Genomic DNA, 21147 nt, shown 5'->3' on the forward strand with positions numbered 1-21147 from the left:
GGTTTAGGTCTGTCAGCAATACCTATGCTCATAGGTTTTACCTTTGTGGTTAACGTCTGAGACCTGCATCACTTCGTGCTTTCCTTCCAAATTAAGATGACATGCTGTGATATAACCGAAACATTATTAGAATTAGTGTTATATCTCACTCACGGACTCAAATCATACAATTCTAACATCCATAAGCATGCACAACCACGATGATGACCTTTCAAACTGCAATTTATACGTGTCAAGGAAATGTCACCCAAGTAATTATTGACCTTTGTAACGTTTCGTGATGTTTAACTCGCCCATGTATCCTAACGACCTTAATGATCTACAATTACATTGTGGTATTTGTTAGTCATTTGGTTTGCTATACTCATTCCATGCCATTAGAGCTCAACGTGTGAGGACTTGCGTGAAAGAAATACGTCTCATTCTTAAACATGGATATTGAATATGGCAACAACTTCACTGACTACACATACGATTATGATTCAGACTTGACGACGCCATCGAACACAACGGAAATAGTAGTATCCAGCGTTCTACTGTATATCGGAGTCTGTACCAACATATGGATGATCAGATCTCTCTACAAATCATGGAAGACAGGCAACAGGATGTATTTTTACCTCCTTGTCATTTGTATCGCTGATGTACTGGGCTTGTGCATCAGCAGTGGAATCAGTATTGGGTCTTATGCAACCGTATTCTGGAAAGGTGGATATTATGGATGTAAAATATTTGCAGGTATTCAGATGTTTGGGCCCACCGTATCCCATCTGATCCTTGCAGGATTCAATATTGATAATCTTTTCACCATCACCTGCAGTCGCTCCATCAAGGCTTTGCGTATCGTCTTCCTTCTGTGTTCCTTGGTAGTTTCCTTCATCGCGTTTGGCCTCAAGGTAAGCAACGTTGAGAATGAGGTTGTGCGTTTATTATACGCCGATCTTGACAACACGGTATTCAAGCCATGTCAATGCGAGGTAGGGGTAGAATAGGTTTTAGACACTGTACCACTGTTTTAAATCGAACCCATTATTTTTGGTGAGACGTTTTGATCATCAGGCAACAACAACCTGCATTTGATTTGATGTTAAACTGTTTTCGCTGCAAACTAGTTTGGTTGATTTGAAACTTTAATTCTTTTTTTTTTCAAATACTTAGACAGTACTTTTGGCTGAATAAAACTGATTGACAGAATAGAATGTACACCATATGGATTTTGAGATCAGTTGAGATGTTCTATCTTCTAGTTTCATTTCAGTTCTACTACTACCGTCTGGTAGCAATAGGACACGTAAGCCAGGCATATTTGTGCACTGTGGATCCAGAAGCTACTATTCTCCTGCCGCTTGTGGGCGTGGCTGTCTATTTTCTACTTCCATTACTAATAATGATACTTTTTGGTCTACCATCATTGTTTGTATGGTGCTGCAAAAAAGGTAAATATCATAAAATATTTTTTTGCGTACCTTTTCTGTGTTCTTACACTTTTTGTTGTGTTTCTTAACGTTGAAGGGCAAATATAGTGGAAAATATTTCTTGCGGATTTCAGTTGTTATTCGTTATATTAAGTCAATATCCTAATGAAAAGAATTCCTAACATTAGTAGAAAGTATTTGAATGTCCAAGTGAAAGTGTTGAATTCACACCCTTTCAAATGGGATTCCAACATACGCGGAGGCGTGGCCTGAAGATACCGGCCTACCTGTGCAGCCGGGTTCGTTAACAATGGCAGCCGGGCGCAGAAAGGGTATGTGAGGCTCCTGACTGTTTTTCCGAAAACAAGATATACTGCGTTTACTTGGAGCTGTGTTGAACCAACAACCACATAATCGTGCCTGAAGAGCATAGGGTGGACATACATACCCGGAGAAGGCGCATTCGGGTGTTCCAACAGCCAGTGTCTCTACGTGAGACTAGTTCTTGGAACTTTTACTTTAAATTATTTGATGCAAAGATAACACCAATACCTTTATAGGAGGGCCGAAATTTGGGGGTTCAGTGACATAGAACCACTATAAGGTGACTGTGGTAGATACTCTATCCAGGTGCTTGCTGTTTTGAAATGTGGTCTCTATATGTGTCTCTTTTAAATATGAAGGAATCCCTCTTACCCCCAAAATGTTACAATATGTTGCGCTTGTACGATAAACAAGGTCATGTAAATTGGGTAACGAAACTTAAAACTGTTATTTTTAGATTAGGATTTGGTGATGTCTGGTTCTTTCAAGCATGTGGTAATAAAACCGTACATTTAAATATGTTACGTCAACGGTTAAAAGACAACTTTTTTTCAGGTTTGGCATAGTGATATATCTGAAAGCCCCCAAAATGGCTTACCATGCACAGTTAAAATATCCACTTTATGTGAGAACTATTTGAGTAGTATTACAGTATATAAATTCCGAACCACATTGACTCGTTTTCGGCTTAGTTCTCACAATTTAGAATTGAACGCGGACGACAATATAATATTCCCCGTGAATTTTGAAAATGTAATGTTTGTAACTTAAACCATATCGAAAATGAATATAACTTTTTGTTAGTTTGTCCACCTTATAGCCATCTTAGGCAAAGTTAAATAAGCTCTAAATTTTACATCTTTCCAAATATTCTGAAGTTTAATTTTGATTTGATTTGTTTGTTGTTTAACGCCGCACTCGGCAATATTCCAGCTATATGACGGCGGTCTGTAAATAATCGATTTTGGACCAGACAATCAAGTGATTGACATCATGAGCAACGATCCACGCAATTGGGATACGATGACATGCATCAACCAAAGAAAAGTGTATAACATCTTATACTGTTTGCACCTAAATTGTATTTCGTCTGTACAAAAAGGCCCGTGGCCTACAAGTATTGAAATTAAAATAGACTGTACAGCGGTGCGTGATAAAGGTTTTCATTGAATGATGTGTTTTATCTCAACACGATATACACATTCTGTTTCTGCTATTCTGTTTATACTACAAAAATACCTGGACAAGGATAATCCCCATCGTGTTTGTTTCGACAGTGTCTTTGTGTGCGTGCGTGCGTGCGTGCGTGCGAGCGTGTGTGCGTGCGTGCGTGCGTGCGTGCGTGCGTGCGTGTGTGTGTGTGTGTTCTTCTTCGCATTATCATCCAGCTCAATCTGCAGTATCTCAGTGAATTTGTACAGATTTGGATGCCGCCTCTCGAAATGATTTGTTGGCGTCGACCCACTGCTTAGAAACATTATTGTGCTTCGTGCCAAAGTCATCTTTGGCCTTAATGGTGGTTGGGCATCCTCTTCGGGGACATTTCCAATGAATGGAAGTTTGAAGTCCGGTCTCATCATAAACTTGTATCCAGCAAAACCAAGTGCCGACCCCTCTTACAATTGGGAATGAAATGATTAATATGTTTACCCACGCATTGACATAAAACAAATTCACTTAGCACAGTGTATGTGAACATAGTTCAGCAATTAATTGTGTCATAATATTTTGTGAGATTTTCACCAATTATTTGTGTCATATGTGAGATGTCCCCCTTATTTCCCTTTTGTCTTTGGTTTTGCTTATTCTTGATATCACACGATTACGCGATTGATCGATTATATTCAAGTCAATCGATATTAAGCATTGGACAAGCAACTTTGTTATCGCGAAATGTCGTTGAAGACGGTGTAACTTTATGGACCGAAAAGGATCGTATTGACACTATGTTCAAATATCGGAACTCAACTTGTTTGAAACCACGGATAACTTGAAATGCATTTCGACACTGTTGAATACTTACAATTTACAATGTTTCAATGTTATTATGTCTTCAGGAACAATCGCCTATACGAAGATGACACGTGACGATGGCTCCTGCACAGACCTTCAATTTCTTGGCAGAGATATTGGAATAGTTTTGGCTTACGGTATTATGAACTGGCCTTGTCCGAGATATGCATCGTTGCATCATTTCATGCAGCTGATATTCGCCTCTCTGAAATGATTTTCATCAGGCTGTCATAGAATAGATCAAACATAAAGATTTCTGACATCGTTTTGAATTTGTATTGTGAGTGAGTGGGTTTGGGTTAACACCACTTTGAGCAGTATTGCAGATATGTACATTTATAGTTGCACGGCGTGTTTTAGAGTATAATTACACACATGATTTAATGAGGAAAGATACAGAATTTGTTTAAAAGAACATGCTATTAGACCAGAATATATGCCACATACATGAGCGAGTTTGTAATGCATATACAAATATATTTATTTTTCAGATGTGGTATTCTTCCTCTGCTGTGCTCCGTTCGTTGTATTCTATTGGGTCCTTGGGTAATGTGACGTTTTGTTATATATATGTTATTCAGAACTAATGACGTAGAGGTTAGGTTTTGAATCTGAAAATTCCGCGCACCACTGATGGCATAGCTCTCGTAAATCTGCAAACAAAAAAACCTTGTATTTATTGACAATGTGAGTACAGACTGTTATCTGTAATATATGCTATCAGACAAGATGACATTCTGACATGGACTCTCCACGTCATGAATCAATGTATGACGCCCAAACAACTTGTAGTAACCAATCACACTGTGTCATACCATCACACCGTGTTTTTATTAGGGAGTGAGTTGGATTTGACGCTGCTATTAACAGCTGTCCAGTTATGTCAGTAAATGTAGGAGGGAAGACCGAAGTTATGCAGATCTCAGACGTTTACCACTTTTGTGAAACAACTAGCACGGGTATCGTGCTTAGGAACCTTTGCACAAAGAGTGACCACTGAAAACTACTCTGTTCATGTGCTCAACGGAGATAACAACAGATATGGTCACGGGTGTAAATACAATGGGTTCGGGTATTGAATTATTCGCTTACAGGTTTGATTTTGTTTGTAAACCTCATGGATGAAAATGGTATGACCAATTGGTTATTCATCATATACACGTTTCATCAAAAAAATGTTTTCCACGTGTCCTATTAAATTAAAATTATTTTCTATTTCGCAGTTCATTTCATACCCGGAGCACAATTATCGTCTACACAGCTTTTCTCTTCCTGGAGACTGCAAACGCCTGTCTAAATCCCTTTATATATGGTACGAAATATAAATAGATATTGTACTGTAACCAAATAATCTCAAGTCAATGAGACCGCCTCCTTGGTCTAGTTGTAGAGCGCCCGTCCGAAGAGCGAAATGTCCGGGGTTCGATCCCCGTCATAACAAAAGACGTTAAAAGATGATACGTGTTGTTACCTTTTCTAGCACTCAGCCTCAAGGGTCTAAAAACAGGACTGGTCGGCTCGGAGTCAGAACGACCTGTGTCTGAGTGAGGTATTTTTGTGAAACTGCGGCATGGTATCTCAGTGAGGTAGCACTATCCATCGGCTTCAGTCCGGACTAATACAAGCAGCCAAACAAACACACACGTGTCGCTATATAAGTGCAATAATCTTGGACGCGACGTTAAACCCCATTTCACCTCACCCCGTCTCATCAGAGGGATACACGCATTTTGATTATATACTCTTAAACGAATGTAGGGGGTAATGAAATCTAAATGTAAATGCCAAGTATTAGAACAAAGATAAGTGTTGGCGACAAACATCCTATGCAAGAACGGTCACGTTACCACTAAAACACATCATATAGTTTGCACGTGCCCCACACAGTAGCGCCACACACGTGCATAGGGTGTCATTCCTGATTTTGCAAATTTCAAGGAAGGCCGATTAATACCTGTGGACCGTTATCTCTGTCGATGTTACTGATTCTACTTAACATATCTTAAGCGAAATTATGGAGTGGCTCGATCAATTTATAAGCGTCTTCGCCATGCTTGTGGTTTTGACACAGAGGTCCATCCATGGTATGATCCTGAATATGTAGAGGGCGTCATGGAAAATGATAAATACAAAATCCCTTGGAAAAGGCCCGTGTACAGCCTCAGACGTATATATCAAGGCCAACAAACCTGATCTTGTCCTTTTTTATATATCCAATGACATCATTTATATCATTGAATTTTTTGTGTCCCTTTTTACACTAATGTCATTGACAAAATTGAGGAAAAACATGGCAAATACTTTGGGAGAGTACTCGGGTTTGCTACCAGGAATACAACTCTTCTGACAATCTGGGTAATACAGAAGGCTTCAGTGTGGAGAGTTTTCACCTAAAGGTTCTGGGTGGATTTGACTCGGCAGAGCTTCCTGGGAAAAGTCCCATTCGCTGTCTGGGCTGCGTGTAGAGGGCCCCGAGCTGATGATGAGCCAAGCCAGCCTGACTGTGGCAGGATCACCCAAACCCTTTTTGCATAATAATAATAATAATAATAATAATAATAATAATAATAATAATAATAATAATGATGAGGAAAAACATGGCAAATATGCAGACATCGCTTTCGAAATGTCACGCTTGCATCCCAAGTTGTCCGACTCCCCACCGTTCTCGGTGCCTTAGGTTTGGTACCTTCCAGTCTGTCTTCACATTCTCCGAAAAATGCTGGGTGGGTTTGACTGGGCAGCGCAGATGGTTTTTTTGCAACAATAATTATGTCAGTATACTGAGTATTTCGAATCGTTGACACACCATTCAGTGTGTTGTATATCAAATGTATTTTTAGTTCAATGAATACTGATCTATTTTCAGCCATATTCAACTGCATTGGACGACGGAGGGAAACATCTTCTCCTGGACTGTAGAAGTCAGAATCGTCTCAGTCCCAAACAATGGCCGGAACAAAGTGAAGACTGATCTTTGATGGATAGAATCTTCTCTCTATTTGTGGAACTCATTCTATAACCTCGATATGTTTTAATCACGCGTGGACATTAACTATTCAGGCACAGGGTACATACATTTGTATCATTCTGTAAACATGTAGACATTATTTCTTTTGTCCCCAAAAAGAACGAAGTAAAGTTTGTTTGTTGTTTAAAGCCGCACTCAGCAATACCCCAGCCATATAGCGGCGTCATGTAATTAATCTAGTCTGGACCAGACAATCCAGTGATGGCTATCATGAGCATCATTTAGAATATGATGACATGCCTCAACGAAATCAGCGAGTCTGACCACCCGGTAGCCATTAGTCGCCTCTCACTAAGAACTACGGTTGCTGACGATCAGTTCCAACCCGGATCTCCACGGGCTTCGACGATGTCCAGTAGTGCTATAAACAAATACTCATAACCCCAAGACGTTTTCAATCTGTTATGAAACAAACAATTAAGTATGATTTACATATGCCTGACACATCTGATCATGTGTGTTTATTTGACTATTTTTTAAGATTATTGTATTATTTCCTGTTTGTTGATGAAATATCCTTACGTGGAGATGGTGGTCAGTGCATCCTAGGCCAACGCTTAGAGCTACGGTTATTGTAACTGCCCTACTTAATATACACATGTATTTACTTGAATGTGTAAACGTTGTTGACGTGACATGCCACTCGCTCACTACATATTTCCTATTGGCACGTCTGTAATGAATGATATGCTCTATGTGTGCATATGATGTCACAACCACAACGTCTCACTAGAACCTATATAGCTGACTACGAATGCTTGTATGTATGTACTGATATATTACTTTGGCGCCAAACAGACATTATTGGTGATACATTTACACAACCTCGGTTTGCTAGTCTCACTCAAACTCTATAAACACAATTAATCGATGAGAAATAGTCTAGCTGCATACAATGCTGTCCACCGCAACCACTCGTCGTATACACATGCATGTCAAGTCTGATCATTGCATTCTCGTTGCAAGTATGTTAGCCTGACAATCACATTTCATCCTTGAACTGATAGGTATACATTGTGCAATGTATCGTCCTTGTCTGTACTTAATGTATCATAATATAACGCGTCGTCTGGTTTCATTATGCAAATTAATAACGTCCTTTTACTCAAGATTTCTTACATCTCTTTCTTGTTTATTATTTCATCTACTTCTCAGAAATAAACATTATTGATTGCACAACTGGGTTTTCATTTTTCACAGAATATTCTTTTCATGTATGGTTTATGTGTGAGGTCAAATTATACTGACATACAATTTTTTGTTTAATGTCAACCAATTATCGGTATAAATTGCCTGAGATTAATCAATAATTCAATAGGAATGTCATTTGTTACAAATTGTATTCAGAGCTGAATATTATTTTGTTTGGGGTGGTGGTGGTGGGTGACACGCCTTTGTTCTGGCAAGATCATATTTACTGCCCACGGTCGGTTGTCCAAAAAGGGAGTGAGAGATGCCAGGTACGTTCTTAGAACATAACTAAAAACGATATTTTCTGATGATCACTGCATTAGTACCATGGAAAGAGATACTATTGTAGACGGGTTAGAATGGAGACAAGAAGACCTATACGTAAGACATGCAGTTGACTTGAAACCCCATACAAGAGTACAAGACCACACAACAGAACTGTGGCATCCAGACATAGTCAGTGCAACATGTATTGAACCATGATCTTATATGTTGACGACACCACAGGGTGCCAACCTCATAAGAAATAGGCGTCAGATACAAAACTCTACCAACACATCATCTGAAGCACTACACCTCCAAAGAAGAGAACTTAAAATAAGACAACAGATATTACACAGGTAACAGAGACGACACGACCCAGCGACCTATGAAGTCACTGACACAGCTGCCAACATAGTAAACACCGACGCAGATATGACAGGTAACGATACAGGCAACCACACAGACAACACAGCAAGCAACAATGAGTGCAATATTGTTGTTGTTTAAGTAAATTTAAGTTTAAGTAACAGAAATAGCAGGAACAGTAGATCTAAAGTAGATGGTGAACTTTTGTCAGATACAGCTGTACTGCTCCACCGGTACCTTCAGGCCACGGCTTAGAATATGTTTGGTTTGGTAGCCGATTACGGAGCGTGTGTATTTGAACACTATTCTCTTGGACATTTAAATACGGTGAGTTTCCAGTTGGTTTAAAATCCCCCATTTGCGCTCAAATGCAGTCAGTTGTTACACAGGTACTAATTGGCTGAACAATGGGCATTATAGTATAATCTGTTCCATCTCCTGACCATTGCAGACATCAGACATAGTTTTGCATGATTATATTTTTATAGATGTATTTTATGTACAATATTTATAAATGTTTTCAGAAACATAAATACACTTAACAACAACAGGACACTCGGGTGATCTATTATCTATCTGGAGTGAACGATAGCTCTGACACTATTCCAAGTAGGTGTTCGTAGTCCATAAAAACGGAACGGGGTCGTAGATCAGCTGGCAGTTGGTCTCTAACGGCTTGAAACATTCTGGTGTACATTGTTTCCTTCCTTTTGGATGTTATAGCTAAAATGGATAGATTTATCATTAAACCACCAGCATGTTATCAGAAATGAGCGGATCACTGTAACTTGATAATGACCTCATATTATTTGGCGACGGGCCATTATCACACCCGTTGTTAGGAGACGTCATACTTTTTCATTCTATGACGTTTCCATATTTGTAAAATTGGGTCAGTGACATTCGTGGTGTGTTGATTGCAGTAAATGTTTCAAAACCGATATTGTTGTTGATTCCTATTTGATAACGAAATTAATTCTATCCATTTTAGCTGTAATAACGGTAACGCTATTTTTCAGGGCATTATCATTTGCAGAAGCCCTCAGGCCCTGAAAAATAGTTACCCTTATAGTAGTACATATACAAGCGGGAACGTCGACAAAGACATGGGTCGTCTATAGTTGGTGGAAAGGACCAGGGCAGGATTGGAATGTCCCATCGCAGTACCAGATGTCGGCATCAACAAGATGGCCGAAGTTGTCAGTAGTGGAAATGGTGATAATCTTATCTACGTGGCCTTCGTCCGAAATGAAGTTCTCGTTCCATGTCGTCTGTCGCCACTGGCCCACAACTGGGATCTCAGAACGGGAAAATGGGAGTGGTGACAGGACATTGGCTCTCTCCCTGTTCAGTGCAATCTTTGCGGAATGGAACTGGGGGATTCTACTTGCGAATTCTCGTGTTGCCTCTGGCCATTCCTGGTTCCACAACCTGCAAAAATGAACGTAATTATGAAACCTAGTGACACGACGTATTAGATTTTGATAAATGTATGTTATTCTGTTCTTTAGGACAGCTGTATTGCCAGTAGTAATATTATTACGTTGAGCATTGCACGTGATACCAATCACTTGATTATCCTGTTCAGACTCGAACGATTACATACCGTCGTCGTATGGCAGTAAATACAAGCGACAAAACATTTCCATAGAAATACCACGATTCCGACTATATCAGGAGCATGTGTTTAGGAATTACTATCAGATAGAGATGATACCAGTTGTATCATCTGAGGATACAACACTTCTGTTGCTCTCATTAGTGTCACTGTATAGCTGTCCATGCATATACGTACTTATTGTGCATCTAAACAGTACTATACTAGTGTACTGATATATTGTTATTTAACTGAGCACATCAAACTCACTGAGTGTTTGATACATTTTTTGATTAAGTTAAAACATGTGTAACGAAATCTGTACCGTGAGAGAGACAGCCGTTTTGAACAGTATTGCAGTTAGAAAACATGCAGCTTTTCAGCTTACTGTTGCAGGAAAACCAAAATGACGCAACTTGTAGACGTTCAGAAATTTAGTGAACCCAAGATCACGGATAAAGTGTTGACAAACCGAGGGCCATTACAAGGACGAATCTAGGATTCAAACCTACGACAAACGGATCCTGGCACCACCCAGGGACTCCACTCTACACGGCGAATTTCAGAACCTCAAAATGCAAACGCCAAACATAATACGTTCTGCTCTTTTCTAATAAACCACTGATGACAATAGCTCTGGCATCATTAAATGAGGCATATTATTATCACTATACGTCTGTACAATCGTTTATGTCTGCCATGCGAGACCATAACATGACAAACATATGCACACAACAACATAATGTCATACAATACCAGGAAAATTGACATGACATTTATTTCGAATTATCCATTTAAAGCCATGTGAATGTCACCACTGGTAATTGTCTCAATTATAATCACCCACCATGAATGCATTCGTTCCATGAGAACAAACAGTGTTGCAACATATTGATATCTCACCTATATATAGAGTGATTCCCTAAACATACTTGCGTTGGTTCATTTCCTCAAAATGAACATGTCGGAGACGCTCCCCGTTGAATTCACTATACCAGAGGATAAACATCAACGTCTGGTAATAAGCAGTGTCCTGCTGTACATCGGAGTCTGCCTTAACATTGCAGTACTCGTGTCGTTACTGAAAACATGGAGATCTGACAGCAGGATACAGTTCTTCATCCTTTGTCTTTGCATCGCCGACCTACTCGGCCTTTGCTTTCATCTCGGGATCGATATTGGATGGGTTGCGACGTACGTGTGGACTGCTGGGAATGTTGGCTGCAAGATATGCATGTTCCTGCTCCACTTTGGACACGCCATGGCTCACTACTTCCTGGCATCGTTTAACGTTGACAACGTCATCACCATATGCTGTTATAAGTCCAGGAAGGTAACCAGGATCCTGCTCATTGTCGTCTCCATCTTTGCTGCAGTGTGTGTCTGTGTCCCGGAGGTAGGTGTACACACTTTCATTGTTCATCTCCAGAAAACAATCTTAATCAAATGTAAACATTTTGATTTTTGTTTGCAACGAATTTATTAACAGATCATACCTGCTTGCACAAATTATATATGTAGAGTGAGTGAGTATAGCTTTACGCCGCTTTTAGCAATATTTCAGCAAGACAATGGCGGGGGACACCATAAATATATATGGATAAAAGAGTCGTTTATGTATACCTGCTTGCACAAATTATATATGTAGAGTGAGTGAGTATAGCTTTACGCCGCTTTTAGCAATATTTCAGCAAGACAATGGCGGGGGACACCATAAATATATATGGATAAAAGAGTCGTTTATGTATTCATACATAACTGATGAGAACTTGTTGTTTATGTACGCACGTAATAAAAGTACATGAACGACGGTGTGATGGATCGCGGATTTTGATACATACAAATATTCATATGGTGCACTATCAAACCGTCTGGAAGTACACATATTCAAATAAAGGCTTATACGAAGCAACAGAAATGCATTATGTTTTATATGTACATGCATATGTGTGTGGTGTTTACTTCTTGGTATGTTGCTGAACAAAACATTACGTAATGGTGATAATACGAGACTAACTTAAGTGCAAGATTTGACATCACAGGGGGACATGATCAATGTGGATTTAGACAGTTGTTGTTTTGTTGTTTAACGTCAAACTCAACAATGACGTCGACCTGTAAATAATCGAGTCTGTACCAGACAAGCCAGTGATTGACGCCATGAGCATCGATATGTGCAATTATGATACGATGACATGCGTCATTCAAGTCAGCGATCCTGACCACCTTATCCCGTCAGTCGCCTTTTACGACAAGCATGTGTTGCTGAAGATCAATTCTAACCCGGATGTTAACGTGTCGTTTAATGACTGTAGTTAGTGTGCGTTGAATTTCAATTGGAAGTATAATACAAATGTTGCATGTGTGCAGACTTCTGAACATTAGCTACTTGTTATCACTACTTTGTATGTATCTTTTATTAGACTTGAATCTACGTTTATGTCTTGTAGGCGTTCGTGTTCAGTACACAGATTCATCCACACTATCCGGAACTCATCCAGTGCGCCACGTTCGACTTCTTTGAAGACCAGGAGTCTGAAACAATTTACCGTGTTGTGTATACCGTTGGCATCTATTGGTTTCCACTTCTTTTCGTCATATTCGCAGGAATACCCGCCATCATTGCATGGCTGACCAAGAGGGGCAAGTACCATAATATTATTACAAAAAAAAACAATTATTCAGGTTTCGTTTACAAATCAAGAAAATGCTATTGCTCATATGAGTAAAATATATGTGTACATTATCCTATATTAATCCCACCCACCTTGTCCAATAAACCTGTTCACCTTTCTCTATACGTAGACAATGTTTGAGTGACTAGTCAGGATGCTAAGGGCGCTCTGTAATGATCTCGATATGATGTCCTAGACGAAACCACGTGTGCATATCACGACAGCACATGAATAAACTGCTCCTTAAGAGTTATATGAAGTTCGATTTACATGTATACGTAATTATTTTAATCTGTTAAAAGCAACTGAAGAGTTTGAAGAAGCAAAGAAGAAAACTCCAGATGGAAGCGACCTTCAGACCTTTGGCCTGGACCTAGCCATGGTGTCAGCATTTAGTAGGTCAATCTAAAAGAGGCATGAACATGTGCATCAATGTCATCCTACATGGTAAAACTGTGCGGCGTCAGGCAATGAATACTTACTTGTTTATGCAAACTATGAATCAAAACTGGTTATTCTCTTGCCGTGACAATTTATATTTTACGTTATGGATTGGATGGACAGTATATAACTGTGACAGGATATGACTGTTTCGTATAACTGAAAGTGACGGTATATAACTAGGTATGAATATATAAGGCATGTGACTGTACTATAACCGGACATCTATATATGTAACTTTCCGTGTCTTCACGAGTCTATATCTGACGGTATATTGCTGTAAATTGAATATGATCAAATATGATATTTTTCGACTGTATACACAATGCATTTGACTGTCCATATCAGTGACCGTGAACTTTATGTGATTTCATACTATTGTATATGACAGTATATGACAGAACATCACGATTTGACTGCGTATAAGACTGTTTATGAATGTCCTTGATTCTACAAGACACTAAATGCCTCTACATGACCGTATAGAAGGCGTTTATAGTTATTCGACACATTATACATGTAGTTTAGAGATACATGATAGATCTACAGAGTTATCAATGTAAATAAATTTACCGGTCTAAAGTAGGGGTTATGCTTGATTCATTTAAAATCATTTCATTGTACATTTTTGTTAATGTAGATGTTGTGTTCTTTGTGTGCTGGACGCCGACCTGTGTTCTCATTCTTATTGAGAGACTGGGGTAGGTCACCATATTTCACCTTCTGCTTTATGCATGAACATGTTTCCATATCCTAAATTGCCATGTGTGTGTATCTGTTGTATATAGTACATTTGCAGTTTCAGTACAATAGAATGCGAATAATAAAAGGGGGATAACCTCGTCTTTTAACAAAGAAATGCTATTTGCTTAGTTTTTCATGGGGCTAGTACCGCTGTACTTCCATACATCTTTCACAAGAATACAATGCATTAAAATAGCGATCACTATAATTATGCTGTACAACACAGCATGAGTATCAAAACAGTCCCTTCATTTTGAACTGGACTAATATTTCGTATGTTAATTCACACTCGAGCTTCATCTAAATCAGTGTAACATGAACGTGAATTGAATTGGTACTCAAAAAGTAACCTTACTTGTGTGATGTCTATGCAATGTGTTTGCCTCAGGAAATGAATCTAATGTTTATTTCCACATGACTTGGGCTTTCTGCCTTGGAAACGCATAATATACTTTACTTCTCTGTATAAAACGTTTCATGGTCTTCCCTTCAAGTAAATCCTACCATCTCTAACCTACCGCCTGCTAAAAATAGCTGGTCGTAGTCACCTGATAGCCTACACTTACCCGGATTGTAACCACGTGATCAAAACTCAGAGATGACATGATGACAAGCAAAATGGAATTTGTTGAAAAACGCACTTTGCATTTTTTGCCATAACTGTAAGTGTATTATCGTGGAATGGCTTGTTTTCACTTTCTAAATATTAGCACACATACACCTACCTTCTTTAATTAATAATCGCGATATCTTGTGATTCTGTTTCAAGATACAAGGACGGCAAACACCGTAAACTTAGGATCCAAAACATCTACATGGAATAACCATTCTTGCTTCAGTTTATCCACTGTAGCAGGGCGTGGAGTCACCTCACAGATGACATCCTTACCTTGTCAGCTTGCTAACGGGGTTTACCTCTTTGCTCATGTGGACAAGGCGTCCAGCCTCTGATCAAAAGGTCCGTCGTTCGAATCCCATCACGGGACACGAAAATTTTATGGCCGCTACACAACCATCATGGGTGTATATTTCAGTTGTGCTATTTTTTATTGTAAAAAAATAAAATGGATTAGGCAAAAGTGACACACTTACGAGACCTTCTCCTACACATGTAATGAAAAGTGCAGACACAAAAATATACCTAAGTCCAAAGATGATCTGTATAATTTACTCAACCGGTTTCACGAATGTGATTTTCAAGAGTACAGTTATACCGTTATGTTGTTTTGACGTCACAGTGCACTCTAACATAGTATAACGTCATAGTGCAATCAGGACGATACATACAGAAATAGGTCTTGTAGTGGCAGTAAAATGTACAATACTCGTAATTGTATGAAATAATTCAATTATTTCAGCCCATTTAAAAAGTATTTAAATGTATAAAAGTATATGTAAGCTAAAATATTTTTTAAAATAACTTTCTTTTATCTTTCTCAGGACATCACTGTCACATTTGTAAAACGGGAATATCATACAAATTTGGTGTTTTATTCCCGGCACACTGATTAATTGCAATGTGTTGACTGAGTGGGATACACCGGCAAGAGGGATCCCTTATTCGTTGTGGGTGGACCCTAACTCTCGCTCTGAGGGTGTGCCCTGTCTGTCAATGTATTCGGCTTTGCAGCCAGCAAGTTGTATGACATAAATCAAGTTTTTCGAAGCACATTTCATATTTTCACGGACATAGAAAGTTTTTTCCGTCTTTGAATATAAAAGAACATGAGGGCAAGTACCACAATTTGGTTTGTTACACTTTTGTACTGTTTTACATTCTTGTTTTCGATTTGAGAAAGAAGCCTTTGATTTTGGCTCTGTCTTTTACTTTTAATAAGTTTATTTTGTAATATATTTTGTTTTAGTTCTTTACACTTATTTAAAGAATACAGTGTCTCCGAACACTTCCAAATATTTCCGGATTTGGGGGATTAAAGTTTGTAGCAAAAGGGAGAACACTCTCGTTAGGTTTATCTGTTATCCAAATTCAATGCCGAATTCTTCATCATTTTTTAGTACAGTTTCTCCTCCAAATAACCAAATACAAGAGTTGCATAAGTAGGGGCCATTTTGGCCCTCATTGCTGTGCCGTTAACTCGTTTGTAATGAGAACCATCAAAATAAAAGATATTGTTCAGAATAAATTTAATACCATCGATAATGAATTCGGAGGTAATGTCTTCTCGGAACCCCGAACAGTGTTTATTTATCCAGTATTCAATAGCTTCTGTGCCGAGATCATGGGGAATGTTTGAATATAAACTAACTACATCAAAACTGACTAACTTTGTACCATTTTCGACTGAGGTATCGTTTATGTAGCTCTTGACTTGTTTAGTTATTGGTTTAAACACTTTATCCATAAGGTCACTGATTCTGTGTGTGTGACATTTTGGTCGCGCAATGATTGGTCGTAATTTTAAATCATTTACGGGAAATATTTTGACATAAGCAGAATTCAATGTTCGACATTTTTCTTGGATCTGTGCGCTATTATGAACTTTAGGGATGCAATAAAAATTGCTTTCTTTCGACTCAAAATTAATTAAATAATAATCTTCATTTCGATCTCTACCACGTCCTTGAGTTGGGAAATTTCTTCGCCTGTTATCACAGGCATGTCCTTGGCCCCGACGATTGTAGTTTGGACTTCTTGGCCTTGTTGTCTCCTTTGGTTTGAAGATCTGCCTTGAGTGTGATGTTGATTGTTCGGGTGGGTCTTCGTCCCCGGAAGGTTGTGCTTCCTCTGAACGTACCATTCTGTGTTGGAGGATCTCTGCGAGTCAGTTTCACAGAATGTGACTGGGGTGTTTTAATTTTGCCACCTCAGCATAGGATTTCCCCTCAGTTTTTTATAAGGGATTTTCTTCTTTTGAGTTGACTCTTAAGGCATAGTTTGTATGTCATTTCTTGTTTTTCTCTAATCGCTTGTTGGAAATGTCTTCTCCAATCTGACATACTGTGTCCCATTCTTACTGCAACGATTCAAGAACTTTTTCCTGTGTGGTTTTCATAAGTTCTACAACAATTTCTTCAGCCATTTCTTTGAATTATATTTATTTTATTTAATGGTACATTAGTTAAATATATTCAATAAATTGACAGTAGTTAATAAAACGATGTCGATAATGGACTTTTTGAATTTAGAACTAATATTTCTAAACTGTGATAATTACATTAAATATTGTTGCAACCACTTAGACGTTTTGTCTAAATTGGACCGAGCCCCTGTATACATAACGTTATGAACAAAGATTGTGTCATTTAAGTTTTACATTCGGGAAAAATAGTGAAAAACATTTTCTAATGGGGAACCCCAAGGCCAAGAAACAGTGTCCGACAAAATGACTCTAAATAAATCATTATTCCGATTTTTTCAGAGTTAATTAATTTTGTCGGACATTGTTCTTCATCAATGTGTCGCTGATTACTTCCCTGTTATGATGAACATGTGAAATGTTCAAAACTGATGTCCAGCATATTCGGCCACTGTAATTGTGAAAATATTATTAGAAAATACCAAATTCACAAGTCTAATATGTATGCGCAACTTATGTAAAATGCAACAGAAATAATAAATTATAAAAAAGAAGAAGAAAATACCAAATTCTGATACAACCACTCAATTCTAGTGTCCCCTGTCTTCATGTTGCAATATTTGTTTCTAAAGGCGGCATAAAACTCCACTCACATATTCCCTCGTTAATATTCACTGAAACGTACGTAAAATATATTAAGAAATGTTCTTGATACTTTTCATAAATAGACTCAAATGTATACAACATTAAAAACAAAACAAAACATACTTTGAACAAATTGAGAACACATGAATTCCCTTTTCACCGTAAGTCCCACAATTACCATTTCCGAGAACACTTACGGCTGGAGAACCATATCAAGCAGGCTTCTCACAGGACAATCCCGTTTGCGGAGCTTTCTATATCGTCGCTTCCACGAGTCACGGCTTCCTGCTGTTGGCAAGGGTGGCCCAGAAGGCGTCGATATTCGTTCTGAGCAGAGTTGCCTCCCTTGGGCACGCCAGCAGTCCATGATCGTAGGTTCGAATCCCGGTTCGCTCCGATTATGTTTCGAGGTTGTCAGCATCATGCCCGCGCTCGCGTGTTTCACCAATGTGGTACAAATCTAAAACTTGTATCACAACGGGCTTCCTCCAACATTAAGCTGACACGCCGTGATATAACTGGAATAATGTTAAAAGCGGCGTTAAAACCAATTCACTCACTCGATGGCAGCGGTGATTAGGGTAAAGGTGGGACGCGCTGGGAAGGATCTTGAATACCTGGGTGTAATGGAGACATGTACAGCTTCGTGTGTTGTTTGATATCAGTGTTTGTTTTCAGTACTCTCAACTTGGCTTTTGACCGTTTGGAGGTTCTGTGGTTGGCTTTCAAATACATCTCAATCATAAACAGCTGTCTTAATCCTGTTATATACGGTGAGTACCCGCCTTTCAGAGTACACGTGAAAATTCGGGTCAGAAATAATTATATGCCGTAGCGATTGTAACGATTCGTTAACTTATATTGAATATATTAATTGTTTACAATCATATTTCAATAATCAGTGAATGAATATGTTCTATGCGCTTACAGTAACTTCTATGCATATTATGCGTTTAAAACAAGTGTTCCCTGATCCAAAATCAAGGGAATATGGTGTTTTGTATTTATCGTTTTAATATGTGCAAAAATACTGTTTGTAAGTATGTACCGAAGGTGAAACGTCAAAGAAATATTGTTCCTAATACATCTATCATTGCCGGTGACCAACAGCCTTAATCCAATTATATGTAGGCTGAGCAGTAAAGTAAAACATGCAGTTAATACCCTGAACAGTTTTGAGGAACTATATCAAAAAAGAATGATAAGAGTCGTATTTGAATAGGACACAGTCAATGGAGACATTTGGTGATTTAAGACCTATGTGTTGTCACTTCAGGGATTTTCACGTGCATCAGACGTAAAGGCGAACCGCTCTCCGGCCTTGAACCAAGTCCGACGTTTGAGGTGAACAAGGCGTTCGTCGAATAATACACCACATGTGCCTCAATCATAATGCACATAGGAAAAACCAACATTGGACTTCCTAGACGAAAAAAAGGTTTTTCAAAGCAAAGCGATTTGGCACTTTGCGAAGGTTTCACTTATTCCTATGCATAAAGTATGTACGTTTGCGATGATGGTCTTATAAAGCACCTTCCAAAATAAGATACAAATGTTTTTTAAGTGTTTCTGTTATATTACGGCGCGTCCGCGTGCTGTGTGGGGAAAGTCTTTCGACTTTCGTAAGACTCACGAGTACGGTTTTGGTGCTGAAAAACACACAGTAATAGGGCTAATCTGGAATTTTTACCATCGATCTCGGATTCAGACACGTCAAAGGGACAGAACTCTGCACAGGGAACTGGCCACTCTGTCCCCTACCTTATTTCAGTATCACCATGACTTTCGTACGAAGGTGTTCACGGGTCCAGCATCTAAGGACATGGAACAACTGTTGGAAGAATCTTTCAAAATGCACCGTGTCGCACTAATTTTGTGCCAATGGTGCCAAATGTGCCATCATGTTGATTAATCAGCCATTATTATTAACATGGATGAACTAGATCTGTGACCTTACGCGTGGATCAGTTACGTGCATAAATTGAGTTTAACGTCACTTTTACACAGTTTGGTTAGTACTTGGCGTGGCAACGATCCCTCCTGTCGTGGTACGATGGCAAGAACTAAGAGAGGTGACACTTGTACCGACACGATGTAGTCGAGGACATGCCTGGAATCACTGTCTGTTAGTGTGGATAATATCTAAAAAGTGTTTTCAATGTCTTGTTATAATCATGATCCGATATTTCAAATTTACATCAAGACATTTTTAGACATGGGTTCGTGTAATCTCCATTGATCTTTGAGACACCATGTGTTCAGAACGTAAATATAGGGCATTGTGTGTACAATGGATTATCAAGATGGAGTAGATTATTGTGTTCTTGGCTACGTTTTGATAACTTCAGTGAATAGTGACTGGGTGAATGTTGGTTTACGATAATAATATTACAGCTGTGCTATGTAGTGGCGGCCGGTAAATATTGAAGTCTGGCCTTGGCAAACTTGTGACCAAAAACATTAAAAACGATCAAAGCTGCTTTAGTTGGCCCCTGCGACAAGCACAGACACGAGGTATTGGACTGCCAAGTACTTAATGTATCAAGTCAGTTGTGTATGTTTCACGGCTCACAATACGCTTTCCAATGTGTCGCTTAATGAGCATTTACAAAAAAAGTAATATTTTCAAAATGAAAAATCACGGCCTTTTCATACCGCGATACGTATCTTATAGTGCTTTTTAGTAAACCCTTCATACAGGTTCCCCCTTTACTTTGCCTTTTACGCCCAATGGAATAAATGTCAGGGATTTGGTTTCTCTTGTGTTAATGCTCTGACTGTATTCAAGTGTCCTGGTAGATATATAATCATGATACCATGGACCAAATGATTTTACAGAGTTTAGTGTGTACAAAAACAAAACATTTGTCACGAAGGTTTTAGGTCACATGTAAAATAGTCACGCTGCTGTATATTTATAATCGGGAACAATATAATGATAACCAGACATTTCTTTATAAATAACACCAATTATGCTGGACTAAATTGAATTGGTTAAGTTTTTTATGTAAAAATAAACAAATGTTCAAAATGCCTATTAGTACCATATTCAGCCGATTAAATATTGACACATTCTCAATGAAAGAAACAGTGTATTATTGCTTCTAAAATATATCTATATGCTGATAATTGTTTAAAGATCATTGAGTATAAAAATCTTCCGTATAAAGTTCAAACGCTCTTCTCACTCATCATTCACGACAGGAGCCGGAAGAAATACAACGCTACAGCGAGCCAAAGGCTCACACCTGACTGAAGTCTGGTGCACTTCAACAGTATGCAAAACAGAGTTAAGTCCCTTGCATGGCTTTTGCTTCGCCCACAGTCTCCACGGTGTGCTATACAGATTCTCATATAGTACCCGTTCCCGAAGACGGTTTAATAGTGGAATGAGTGAACATGT

General features: G+C 38.7%; 2 protein-coding genes across 2 annotated transcripts; both read left to right on the plus strand.

Moving 5' to 3' along the window:
- Positions 1-369: 369 nt before the first annotated feature.
- Positions 370-7932, plus strand: LOC139466657 (cephalotocin receptor 1-like). The gene is made up of 6 exons (XM_071248250.1): positions 370-896; positions 1259-1436; positions 3797-3889; positions 4244-4298; positions 4976-5064; positions 6622-7932. Exons 1-6 carry the CDS (start codon positions 432-434, stop codon positions 6672-6674), a joined length of 933 nt encoding a protein of 310 aa, XP_071104351.1. The 5' UTR covers positions 370-431; the 3' UTR covers positions 6675-7932.
- A 3145-nt stretch (positions 7933-11077) lies between these two features.
- On the plus strand, positions 11078-20734 carry LOC139464362 (adipokinetic hormone/corazonin-related peptide receptor variant I-like). Its single transcript, XM_071246221.1, has 6 exons — positions 11078-11597; positions 12652-12844; positions 13179-13271; positions 13958-14018; positions 18423-18517; positions 19021-20734. Exons 1-6 carry the CDS (start codon positions 11157-11159, stop codon positions 19110-19112), a joined length of 975 nt encoding a protein of 324 aa, XP_071102322.1. The 5' UTR covers positions 11078-11156; the 3' UTR covers positions 19113-20734.
- Positions 20735-21147: the final 413 nt, after the last annotated feature.

The sequence above is a fragment of the Haliotis cracherodii genome, unplaced genomic scaffold (genome assembly GCF_022045235.1).
Source record: "Haliotis cracherodii isolate W230 unplaced genomic scaffold, xgHalCrac1.p SCAF_1, whole genome shotgun sequence".
Taxonomy (NCBI): Eukaryota; Metazoa; Mollusca; class Gastropoda; order Lepetellida; family Haliotidae; genus Haliotis; species Haliotis cracherodii.